The sequence below is a fragment of the Anomaloglossus baeobatrachus genome, chromosome 1 (assembly GCF_048569485.1).
Source record: "Anomaloglossus baeobatrachus isolate aAnoBae1 chromosome 1, aAnoBae1.hap1, whole genome shotgun sequence".
Taxonomy (NCBI): domain Eukaryota; kingdom Metazoa; phylum Chordata; class Amphibia; order Anura; family Aromobatidae; genus Anomaloglossus; species Anomaloglossus baeobatrachus.
In genome coordinates, this window is record NC_134353.1 from 819,354,305 (window position 1) to 819,367,409 (window position 13,105).

General features: G+C 43.8%; 1 protein-coding gene across 1 annotated transcript in view; it reads right to left on the minus strand.

Moving 5' to 3' along the window:
- Positions 1 to 13,105, minus strand: part of RHOBTB3 (Rho related BTB domain containing 3) — a 118,314-nt gene that overhangs the window by 12,743 nt on the left and 92,466 nt on the right. Inside the window, exons 9-11 of the mRNA XM_075325082.1 lie at positions 12,890 to 13,063; positions 9,619 to 9,785; positions 5,559 to 5,655 (exon numbers count right to left, since the gene is read on the minus strand). Of these exons, the coding sequence (XP_075181197.1) occupies positions 5,559 to 5,655; positions 9,619 to 9,785; positions 12,890 to 13,063 (438 nt within the window). The remainder of the gene's footprint in view (positions 1 to 5,558; positions 5,656 to 9,618; positions 9,786 to 12,889; positions 13,064 to 13,105) is intronic.

Sequence of the window (13,105 nt, forward strand, 5' to 3'; positions counted from 1 at the left end):
AACCTGAGGAGTGGGAAGGTTAACTCCGCTTCTCTCTAAATGACATAGGCTCTGTGCGCACTGGGAAATGAAATTTCCTTGAGAAAATTCCGCATGCTCTCAAAGATTACCGCACCCGCGGTAAAAAACCGCGGGAAACCGCACCCGAAAACCGCATGCGGTTTGCCGCGGTTTGCTGCGGTTTTACCGCGGTATTATTCGCGGTATTGCCGCGGTTTTGCCGCGTGCGGGTTGGGATGTGCTTTATTGCATTCAATGCAATAAAGCACATTGAAAAAAAAAAGTCATTTAATTCTGATAGTAGATAGACAGAAGAATAGATAGAGGGATAGATAGATAGACAGACAGAGGGATAGATAGATAGATGACAGATCGCTGCATTTCCCACGGTCGGCAGTGAGTTCACATTACCGGCCGTGGGAAATGACCGGTAATTACCTCTGTTGTCTGCTGCATTCAGCGCTGTGTCTGTGACAGTCGCGGCTGGATGTCAGCAGTGCAGGACTTGTGGATTACGTCGGAGCAGTGGATTACGCCGGAGCTTTGGTGCGGGAGGGGTTAATAAAATGGTGAACGAGGCTTGTTTGTTTTATTTAAAATAAAGGATTTTTGGTGTCTGTGTTTTTTTCACTTTACTTACGGGTTGATCATGTCAGCTGTCACATAGACGCTGCCATGATCAAGCCTGGGGTTAATGGCGGTGGTCCCCCATCACCATTAACCCCTTGTATTACCTTGCTGCCACTGCTACACGGCGGCAAGAAGAGCCGAGGACACGCCGGTGCTGCCGCATAATGTATGCGACAGTGCCGGGGCAGCTGCGGCTGATATTCTCGGCTGCGGGAGGTGGGAGTGAGGCGGGGGACATTACCCCTGCCCCTCTCCCTCCCCAGCCTGAGAATACCGGGCCGCCGCTGTGTGCTTACCTCGGCTGGACGGTAAATATGCAGCGGAGCCCACGTTCTTTGTTTTCTATATTTTCGTTTTCTTTCTATGTGTGTTCTATGTGTCTGTGTCTATGTGTTCTATGTCTGTGATGTGTTCTGTGTCTGTGATGTGTGTGTTTACTCTCTGCACGGCTTCCTCTTCCTGTAATGACATTACTTCCCTGCAAAACCGCAGACAGGCGATGTGCATTACCGGAGGTAAACCGCGAAATACCGCAGGGAATAACGCAGGAAAACGCAGTGAACCGCACAGAATTTGCTGCCTGCGTTATTCCCTGCGGGATTTCATGATTAACATTGGAGTCAATGGAGTGAAATCCCGCAGCAATGTGCGGAAAAGAAGTGACATGCACTTGTTTTTGCTGCGGGATTCCCGCAGCAAAACATGCAGCTGTCAAATTCCGCCCAGTGCGCACAGGATTTTTTTTCTCCATAGGATTTGCTGGTGATTCACTGCAGAGATGTTATGAACATTTTCTGCAGTGAAACATGCAGCAAATCCGCGGAAAATCCGCGGCAAAATCCGGTAAGTGCGCACATAGTCTTAGAGATTTCGGTAGGAAAGATGGGTGTTGCGAAGTAAATATATCCACTCTGGTCGTCTCCCTCCACACAGGGAGATGCAGCTTTTTGAAAGATGTTACTTGTTTGTGTATGGATGGACAAGCTCAAATGTAATGACCCTTAAGACCACAGTAAAAACATACCCCCATCCCATGAAGAACCGTACGCGACCTAGTATGAGGAGAGCCCCCCATGTGCATGGGTTCAACAAGTTGTACCTATGAGATCTCCTCCTGCGGAAGAACCACAGGGGGCAGGATAACAGTGGGTCTCTCCCTGAGGTGTCTATCCACCCTAATAGAAATTGCCATTGGGGCCTCTAGTAATTTTAGAGCAGTATACTGAGCCAGAGAATCCTTCAGCCTATCAGACAGACCCTGACAAAAATGACTCCTAAGAGCAGGATCATTCCAATGGGTCAACGAGAAAGGTCAATAAATACATTTCAGACCAAGGTCAAAACCCTGCAACTCTCACTTATAATCATAATCAGGAGAACCACAAGTCGATTTCAGCAATCATAAAAACACCTTTTTATTAATTTTATTAAATCCATTTATATAAGTAAACAAAACAATTGTTTCAAAACACAACCCCAATTCACAGTATAAATAAGCTGTTTGATCCATAATTATATCATGCTCCACACACACACACACACACGCGCACACACACACACACGCGCACACACACACACACGCGCACACACACACACACACACACACGCACACACACGCACACACACGCACACACACGCACACACTCACATTGTTGGGTAGCAGTATCACTCTGCTCTCGCTAACTCCAGCAAGGGGAGCAACTACTGTTGAATGCAGGTTGTCTGGGGTCTGGTAAGTGCGATTCCTTTGGTGGGGTATTTGCCTTCTTTGAGGCTAAAATTATCCGTATTTCCCCAAAAGACCTACCCTGAAAATAAGCCCTAGCACATTTTTCGGAGCAAATAATAATATAAGACACTGACTTATTTTCGGGGAAACACGGTACTAACCAAATGAATGAATAATTAAGAATTTTAAGTTAGGGTGGGTCCCAGTATACAAGAGATCACCTTGTAGTTGGCTACTGGGCTCTCATGCATTGGCCAATACATAAACTAAGTGTCTCTTTTTTCAAATATTCCTATAGCAGTAAAGCAATAACAGAGTATCCTAATTCAATGTTAGTGTTCTAGAGTGCAGCTGTATGTATTTTTGTAGAAGTAGAGTGAGACTGATGCTACCCTTATAGAAATACTGGAATTGAGTTAATGCAAGTGAAATTTGTTAACTAGAATCTTTAGTAGTTGTATGTAGTAGATCAGTCGATTGTTACCCTGCATATTGCTAACTATGAATTGATTTGCCTTGTCTTTAACACTTGTATCATTTATTGATTATCTGTCCTTCCTTCCTGTTGCTGTACAATAAATACTTGTTGTGAGTCACCACTGAGACACTTTTATTGTGTCGTTGCATTCCTGGCACCTGTTTACACTTGATGTAGTCAGCAGGATGCAACGAGGACTGGCAAGGTAAAAGAGAGGAAAAATGTAAGGGGTTGGCAAGCAAAAGAGGCTATCCATCGTCCCACAGCAGTTGTAAACAAATACCACCATCTGCTGGTGGGAGAGAACTGACAGGAACTGAAGTATAAGGAGTGTATTTCCTAGAGGAAAGAGTTTGAATGGAACGCCAGGTCAGGTGACAACTATGGTGCAGTTACAAAATATAAAAGGCTAGTCTAGCAGCAAAAAGGCGGAGTTGGTGCCACAACTAACAGGGGAGCGAACATGATGTGAGTCATCAATGAGCCTTCTTTATTGTATTGTTGCATTTCCTGTACCTGTTTACACATGCTCTCTGTTTTTCATAGATAGAACTAGATCCAGATATGCTCTATAGGGTCATGGATTAGATTAATTCTTTCAAATCATTGATGCCAGTGAATAAGAAAAGCTTGAAATTTTTGTTTCACTCAAGAAAACAGATGCTGCACTGATTGTAATAATGGATAATAGCTAAATATAGACCAAAAACGGAAAAAAATGAAGTTCAGCGCATGGGTGAAAAATTGTTTATTTTTCTCACTTACAAATTATCCCAAAAACCTAGATGAGGCCTTACAGACAACATCTGTCCGCAGCATAAAAAAGGCAAACAAAAAAAAAAAAAAACAGGTTAAAACACCAGAAAAAAATCAGAATAAGCATTTTTTAAAATGTAAGGCAATTCAAAATGAAAAAAATGCTGCAACTAGCTGAGGAGTAGCCTCCCACGGGGCATTTGTTATGGCAGCCGGGATGGTGTTGCTCCCCACAGGCGGGACGGGCCCCGGGTGGATGACGAGGGCAGTAGTCCATGGGAGCACCGATGCACAGGGCGATGGCGCCGGCAAAGACAGGGACGACACAGGGGGCTGCGGTTCAAAGTTCTTTTTACTCACAGTTCTTAAGATGCAGCTTGGGAACCCCAGTGTCTCTGATAAATGTGCCATCCCGTATGCAGGTAGCGTGAATCCTCACCGTGGGGTCTGGCTGCAATCCCAACCCCAGATCCTATGTGTCACTGTGCTCCGGGAAAATGGGTAGTGGGCGATGGGACTTAAAATCCCCATCCTCTGCAGATTCTGGCAGACAACATAGAGTATAATCTGCCCTAGGGCTTCTGCACCCTGTCAGCGCTGGCACTGTGGGAACGGTTAGGCTCGACCTCCAACTACCATGTTCTTATCTGTCTCACTATCTCCACCGGTTACTTCTTGCCCTCTTCCAGTGTGCCCGGTTCTAACTAGAATAGCTCTGAAGCACGCCTTCTAGCAACCGTGTTGTTCCAAGTCTCTGACTATTCTGAATTGAAAACTGTTTGTGTTTGCTCACTTCCTCTAGCAGACCCCACCCTTGGGATGACTCATAGTGGCTGTTACCCTGATAAGGCTGCTTTCACACATCCGGTTTTTCCTGTGTGGCACAATCCGGTGCTTTGCAGAAAACCTGCAACCGTTTTTTTTGCCGCCGGTTGCGTTTTTTTTTGCACAGACTTTCATTAGTGCCGTATTGTGCCGCATGGGCTTGCGTTCGGTCTGGTTTTTGCTGCATGCGGCAGATTTAGCCGATGCGGCGGTCGGATGGAACGTTGCCTGGCACGTTTTTTTGTCCGGCAAAAAAAACGCATCGGCCGATGCGGCGCGATTTGCAATGCATGCCTATGGACGGCGGCGTCCTGCGGCAAACACCGCATCTGGCCGCCGCATGCGGTTTTTTCCACTTCGCATGCTCAGTAGCCTGCCGCAAGCGGCAAAAACCGGACGGGCCGCATGTCAAAAACTTATGCAAAAGATGCGGTATTGTCGCCGCATCCGTTGCATAGGTTTTAGAGCCGGATTGGCCGGCTCTGCTAAAACCGGAGGTGTGAAAGCAGCGTAAGCGGGAACTTCCCAGGCTGGCTGGTTTCCTGAGTGGTGTAACTAGCCGACTCACTGACTGGATTTTGTGTAAGTGAAACAAACACCAGTGGTTAACTCCTTCATCCCCTGGGATAAAGCATTGCATCTTAAGTCAGTTACAATACCCTGTGGCGACTGAGCCTCAGGGGCGCCATTCAACCACAGTGGATAAGATTTATAGAAATCCTGTGCCCGCTGTGCTTCTTCTTTCCGCGTAAACTGACATGTGAAGCGGCTTTCCGAGGAGAACGCAGCGAAAGTCCGCAGTGCCCTGAGCCCTGATCGTGGGCACGGACTGCTGCGTTCTACTGGAGAGAACACTTACATCTCCGCAGAAGGGCAGCCACTGCTTCTAGGACTATGTGTCTGCAGATCGTATGCATATACCCTTACCATGCAATGTTTGTGCTGAATTTTTTCAGCAGCCAAAACCTATTCTACTGCTTGCATGCACTAGTTCAATGGTCCTATCTACAACTACAGCTTTAGATAAGAAAGGGTAAATGGGACATTCATAGAAATGAATGCAACACAACTTACCTTTTTGTTTGGTTCAGGTTTTCTAACACTATCTATGATTATTGTGTTAATTCTAGAACAACTTACCTGATAGGTCTTGGAACTCTTGCTTTTGATTGAAGATCATGTAGTGCGTTGCAACAAAGTAAAGTAGCCAAGTATAAAGGCTTTCTGAGTTATAAAACTATTAAACAAAAACAAATCAATATTAATACAACATATACATATATTCACAGGAAATCTGTACACACAACAAACATTTATAGCTTGTCATATACAGCATGGTTATTACTCTAGAGCAAGTTGTATGAAACAGTAAAACAGCACATTCTACCATATTTCTGAGGTTTCATAAACATGTTTTTCTATTATTCTTATGTTTAAAAATGGAATTGAAAGCATTATGGCTGTAAGGCAACCATATAAAGCACTATACATTGTCAAACACCTCCATGGTACAGAGGAGCAGAAACTCCATGCTAGGCCCCATTCACACATCAGTGATCCCCGTACGTATGACATCCGTTTTCATACGTACCGGAGACATGGACATACACAGACCCATTCAAATCAATAAGTCTGTGCACACATCAGTGTCTTCATAAGGATCGTGTTTCCGTATGAAGCGTGTCCATTTGTTTCGAATGGAGACAAGTCCGTTTTTCTCTGGCAGTACTAATGTCACATGAACCACACACTGATGTGATGATTCGTATGACATCAGTAGGATACATACCAGAGAAAACACATGTCTCTGAAATAAAATTATTTTCTATACTCACCTGTCTCCAGCACTGCTGTCTTCGGCGCTGCTGTCACTTGCTTTTGGGCCTGCTCATTATGCACATGGATATTCATTGCACCGCGGATCCGGAAGCAGCAGTGCTGGACACATCAGCATCGGGGACAGCAGCACTGGAGACAGGCGAGTAAAAAGTTCCTGCTCTCCGTGTGCTATCACGCATTGCACATGGTGAACACTAGTGTGCCAAAATCACGGCACACGAATGGGCCATATGCACCTTCTACATGGCCATGCAAAACACAAATGTTTTTCATAGGCGTATGAAGGGGACCTTATACGGTCATTTGGACATCTCTGACTGATTCCACTCTGTAGGCTCATGCTGCATTCTCCCCAAACAGTTCCCAAATTAAAAACAAAACAAACATATACCAAGTGGTATACACTGTTTACTGTATACATCTGTACAAGGCACTCTTCAATATAACAAATGAAGAGTTTACAGAAGCATATCACCCAATAGAAGCCAAAAAGACAGTCTTTTGGACTTTGTCAGGTGAATAGGGCTTATGGATACATTCGACCTATGTACCAGGTTCTTCTCAGCGTTTAGTGCAAAAAAATGTGAAAGTAGCCTTGCTATTAGAATTTAACCCTATCAGGGCTTTACTCGGGAATTAATGGTGCTCTATAAATAAATAATAATAATAATAATAAATGTGACTGCAGACTTGCGAGTCCTCACATTGTTAGCACTGTGCACTGTGAGGATTCTCCGGTGTCCGAGCCGGGAAGGTCACGTGGTTGCAAATATGCAATATGAATACTCCTGGACGGAATCCAACTAGATGAGCGCAACCTGGCTCAAGATATTTTTAGCAAAGCCAGGCCCATCTTATCTTTTCAGACCGTGCAAACTTTTTAATCTCATCCTGCAACTTGATTCAGGAGATTTGTTTTACCTATGTTCTTTATCCTTCACACAGTATAGTCTATAAAGACATATAAGTGAATTTCCCCCTATCTTACTTATTAGTCTGTTTAATAAAAAATTACTTAACCTTTTCTAAAAGTTTCCTTAACCATTTTATTGATATTTATTAGATTTCTTACGACCACTTGTACAAATAGAGAAAATGTATCTGGTGCTAGAAGCTGCTTATTTTTAATTACTGAAGCACAAAGATATACACATATTCATGTAATTTGGCTCAACAAAAGTTTCTTTAGGTCTTGCCAGGACATGGAGCCAGTAGAGCATGCAATTAATAAATAACCCTGACTCATCACTTTCCATGATGCTGCCTGCGTGTTGTTTGTTTGTGCTGGAACCAATCATAATGACATGTTTTACCAGCAGATCTTGAGAATCATGAAAACTGTTGCAGAAGATATGCATTAAACAGCTGAGCTATTTCCTAAGACTATTAAACAGCTTAAGTTCCCGTAACATCATGTTTAGAAGAAAAGCAGCATGACCGCCGAATCTTAATGAAACGTTTTGCAGTACTCGAGGTCCATTTTTTGGACTTTACCATACAATCTGTACAAAATGAAAACCTCAGACTTCCTTTCTAATGGGATAGTTTTTAGCCAAAAGGCTGCGACCGCACTTTGCGTTTCCACCTGCGTTTCAGATGCTTTTTAGATGCGTTTTGAGAAGCACCTTATTCATGCCAAAAGGCATGTGTTTTGATTTCACAGCAAAGTCTATGGAAAATGGGGATTTCTAGACCGCACTTTGCGTTTCTAAACGCTGCGTTTAATTTGCATATTTTGTGGCAAAAAACATGCAATCAAAGAAGCAACATGTCAATTGTTTTTGCCATTTTAGGTGCGTTTTGCTAACATTGGAGTCAATGAGAAATGGCAAAAACCAAGATTCCTACAAATTCCTGCGTTTTACCTGCTTTTTGAGTGCAGAAAACATGCATTTTGGCCTGACAACACGCATGCTTTTTGCACATTAAATTACTGAATTCATATGTCCCTTTACACACACACATAATCTGACAATTAAAATAAAGAAAATATTAAATTGAGTGCTTTTTATCTAAGAAATACGATATTACCGCTATAATTCCATTATATATTTCTATTTTCATTTTAATTTCGGCACTTATGTATTTAATCCTTTTTTTTCTCTTTTTTCAATATATTTGAATGTTTAACCTTTATTTAGCAGTGTCTAGATTTCCAAAACGCATTTGTCAAAACGCAGGTGGAAAAGCATGCAAAAAGCGCTGAAAACACATCCAAAACGCGGTAAATATGCATGCGTTTTCAGCGCTAAATTTCTGAAAAAGGCAACTTTGGTCAAATCAATTAAGCACAAAACGTGCGTTTAGAACTGCAAGTAGGTGAACGCAAAGTGCGGTCGCAGCCTAAGAGTATGTGCACACAATGTCTTTTCAGGCAAATTCTGACTGGAATCTGCCTGAAAAAGTGCTGCAAAACCTCTACAAAAAATGGACAGAATGCACAGCAATGTATAAAATGACATTGTTGTGCGCACATTTTCAGTCTTTTGTTATTTCTTTTAACTGCTTGAAGTTCTCAGCTAAAAGTAGCATCTTCATTCTGTGGCTGACTTCTACTAGAAAAAAAAAAAGACCTCGGTGGAGAAGCCAATGTAAAAATCAATGGCATAACCGCCAACAAAGCCACTTAAGGAAAAAAGGCTGCCAGTTTTTTCTTTGCCTAAGAAAACCTTAATGAGTACACCAGCATCTTAAAGAGATCAGTGTCACATTTCAATTATTTTTCTCAAGTATGAAAAAATGGTCTGTGTTTTTTACAATGTGCTAGATCCATTTTTGATCTGTGTGTCACTTTTTACAATTCTTGTTGCATCAGTTTTTCTTTTTTTCAGGTGCGGATAAGAGGGAGGGAGCACTTTCTCCCCATCTCCTCCGCTACCTGTCTCTGCGTTTATCGCACTGCACTTGGATGACATGCGAGTGCAGTGCGATGTTTCACACGCTCCCCTAGACTTGTATTCGGGTGCGTGAGCCAAGTCTCACTGCCAAACACAGCAGGCTGCGATTCATTCCGCATACCGTTATAGCATGAGAAATCAATGGACACTGCCCCATGGTTTTGCACTAGAGTGAGAGCAATCCAATGTTTCATTCGATTGCACTCGTTCGTGCAAAACGCAAATGGAACCGTACCCTTAATGTCACTTCCTAAATTTGGTTGTGTGGTAAAGGCTTTTCACTATTGTCACTCAATAGCATACAGATGTCTACATGGTAAAAAGTAACCTTTGGCAAAGATTTGGCCAATGTTAAGTTTTTAGTACTATATAAAGTCATCAATAAAATGTTATTCTATATACTACTTCCATAAACATGTGTCTGATGTAAATATTACAAACTGTTGACCACATGATGGCATTACCTTGGCTTTTTTGAGCAGACGGACCACATTCAGGCTTGTTGATGCCAGTTCTCGGCTCGGCACACTCTGGAGCTGAATGGTGATGTTACACTCACACATACGCTGCAGTCTGGATACTTGATACATCTCAGAACAAATCAGAAGTGACATGGTTTGCAGGACACTGGCTGTAGGAAAAAAAAATAATTTCCAGAGCTGCCCACACGTTCAATATGCAAATTCTTAAATAGGTAAAATTGAAATGTGCTTGTAAAAACAAGTAACTTTGCAGTATATCCCCTATTAAAATCTCCCTCTTTATGCTCAAGATTTTAAATGTTATAGTGCACAGTTTATTACTTAGGTTATTAGCTACCCTGCAATCTCAGAGTGGTCGGTTACCCAGGTAAGGAGACCTCACCACTTGTAGGCACTATGCGCTACCGCCTGCTCACAGCGCTCTGTAGCTGGCCGATTGCTGCAAGTTCACCTTGCGCTTATCTCATGTTGCAGAGGGGAAATTACCTCTAGGACAGTGATGACTAACCTATGACGTGTGTCAGAGGTGACACGCTAAGCCATTTTTGCTGACATGCACAGTATGGGCAGGTGGCCGCATCTCAATGTATAAGATAAGCCACAGCCGCCAGTGATTTAACTAGAGCTGCATGTGCGACCTCCAAAATGACCGGCCCGGAGTGTGGTGCAGTTCTAGTTAAATCACTGGCAGCTGTAGCTTGTGTTAAAGATTGGGATGTGGCAGCCGGTAATTTGTGTTCTGTATCTTTAGTGCGGGTCCTGAGTGAGGCATGCGTACGTATCACGCAGCGCATAACATGCCTCTCTCTAACCCAGGGATCTCAAACACACAACCCTTGGACCGCATGTGGCCCCTGAGGCAGCTTCTTGCACCCACAGGCCCCCTGATGATCGCAGCCCTATGCCGGGAGCCGCAGCCATCTGTGCTTTACTTCAGATGATTGATTTCCGCCGCTGTGCACAGGAACTCTCTGCAGAGCTTCATCAAAGGCAGTCGCCACCAAATTATACGCCAGCATGTGACGGCGTTGTATGACATCACCTGCGGGCGTCTGATTGGCCAGCGCATGCCATTGGAGAATCTCTGCAGAGCTTTCCTTTGCGCTGTGGCGGAGTACAATCATCTGAAGTAAATCGCAGATGGCTGTGGCTCCCGGCATAAGGCCATGATCATCAGGGGGCCTACAGGCTACAAGAAGCAGGAAAGAGGACACCGAGGCAACCGAGGACAGGTGAGAAGAATTTTTTTTTTTTTTTTAACGTGTGTATGTGAAAACGGCATAATGTGGCATGAATAAGGGAAATTACTACAGGATGAGGCACTACTAAAAGAAGGGGACAAAGATGAGCACATTACTACAAGGGTGACAAGTATGGGGCACATTACTACTGAGGGCAAGGATGGGAACATTACTACAGGTGACAAGGTAGGCACATTACTACAGGATGGGGCATTGCTATAAGAACAAGAATGGGGCAAAAGATTTGGCACATTACTACAAGGGTGACAAGATGTGCATATTACTGCAGGGGACAAAATGGGCACATTACTACAGGATGGGGCAAATTACTACATGATGGGGCACATTACTACAGGATAGGGACAAGGATTGGCACATTACTACAGAATGGGGACAAGGATCAGCACATTACTACAGGGGACAACATGGGCACATTAATACAGGATGGAGCATTGCTAAAAGAAAGAGACAAGGATGGGGCAAAAGAATGGGCACATTACTACAAGGGTGACAAGATGGGCACAGGCACATTACTACAGGGGAAAAGATGGGCACATTGCTACAGGGGACAAAATGGGCACATTACTACAATATGGGGCACATTACTACAGGGGACAAGGATGGGCTCATTACTACAGGATGGGGACAAGATGGGCACATTACTACAGGATGGGGCATTGCTAAAAGAAGAGGACAAGGATGGGGCAAAATAATGGGCACATTACTACAAGGGTGACAAGATGGGCACAGGCACATTACTACAGGGGAAAAGATGGGCACATTGCTACAGGGGACAAAATGGGCACATTACTACAATATGGGGCACATTACTAGAGGGGACAAGATGTGCATATTACTGCAGGGGACAAAATGGGCACATTACTACAGGATGGGGCAAATTACTACATGATGGGGCACATTACTACAGGATAGGGACAAGGATTGGCACATTACTACAGAATGGGGACAAGGATCAGCACATTACTACAGGGGACAACATGGGCATATTAATACAGGATGGAGCATTGCTAAAAGAAAGAGACAAGGATGGGGCAAAAGAATGGGCACATTACTACAAGGGTGACAAGATGGGCACAGGCACATTACTACAGGGGAAAACGTGGGCACATTGCTGCAGGGGACAAAATGGGCACATTACTACAATATGGGGCACATTACTACAGGGGACAAGGATGGGCTCATTACTACAGGATGGGGACAAGATGGGCACATTACTACAGGATGGGGCATTGCTAAAAGAAGAGGAAAAGGATGGGGCAAAAGAATGGGCACATTACTACAAGGGTGACAAGATGGGCACAGGCACATTACTACAGGGGAAAAGATGGGCACATTGCTACAGGGGACAAAATGGGCACATTACTACAATATGGGGCACATTACTACAGGGGACAAGGATGGGCTCATTACTACAGGATGGGGACAAGATGGGCACATTACTAGAGGATGGGGCATTGCTAAAAGAAGGGGACAAGGATGGGGCCAAAAAATAGCCACATTACTACAAGGGTGACAATATGGGCAGATTACTACAGGTGACAAGGATGTGGCGCATTACTACAAAGGACAAAATGGGCACATTACTACGGGATTGGGCACATTACTACAGAGGACAAAGAGGGGTACATTACTACAGAGGACAGACTGTACTGGCCTTGGGGTTGGAGAGATACATTAAGCAAACGCTAAGCTCTACATATGATGATACTGTAACGTGGCCGGGGCGGTAGTCCTGGGTGAGTTGTATTTCTTGTAGAACTCGGCACACTACATGAAAGATGGAGTCCTGGTTGGGTGTGTGCACTTGTGTCGTGGGAGCGGTACACAGCTTGTTGTTTCTTTGATATATACAACCCTTTTACCAGAAGTTGAGCAGAAAACAAGGTTAGAATATAATCTGTCTGCCTAATGATATAACTGATCTGCCAAGAATGAGTGGAGAAACTGAGGATTGATAATCCACTTGTAGTGAATCAAAATGTATGTCTTACCAGGGCAGCAGTTATCTGTATAGATGTACTCCAGGAAAGCAAGGAAAGTGTCTTTTGATATACCCTTTACTGGAATAAGGATGCAGTTCGCTTCCATGTAACTTCCGGAAAGCATGGCAGCCATTACTTCACAGCGAGCTACCAGTACAGCCCGATGAGCAGGGATTTTGGTATCTGGCATCCAAAACAGAAAAATAAAAAGTCAATAGTATGCTC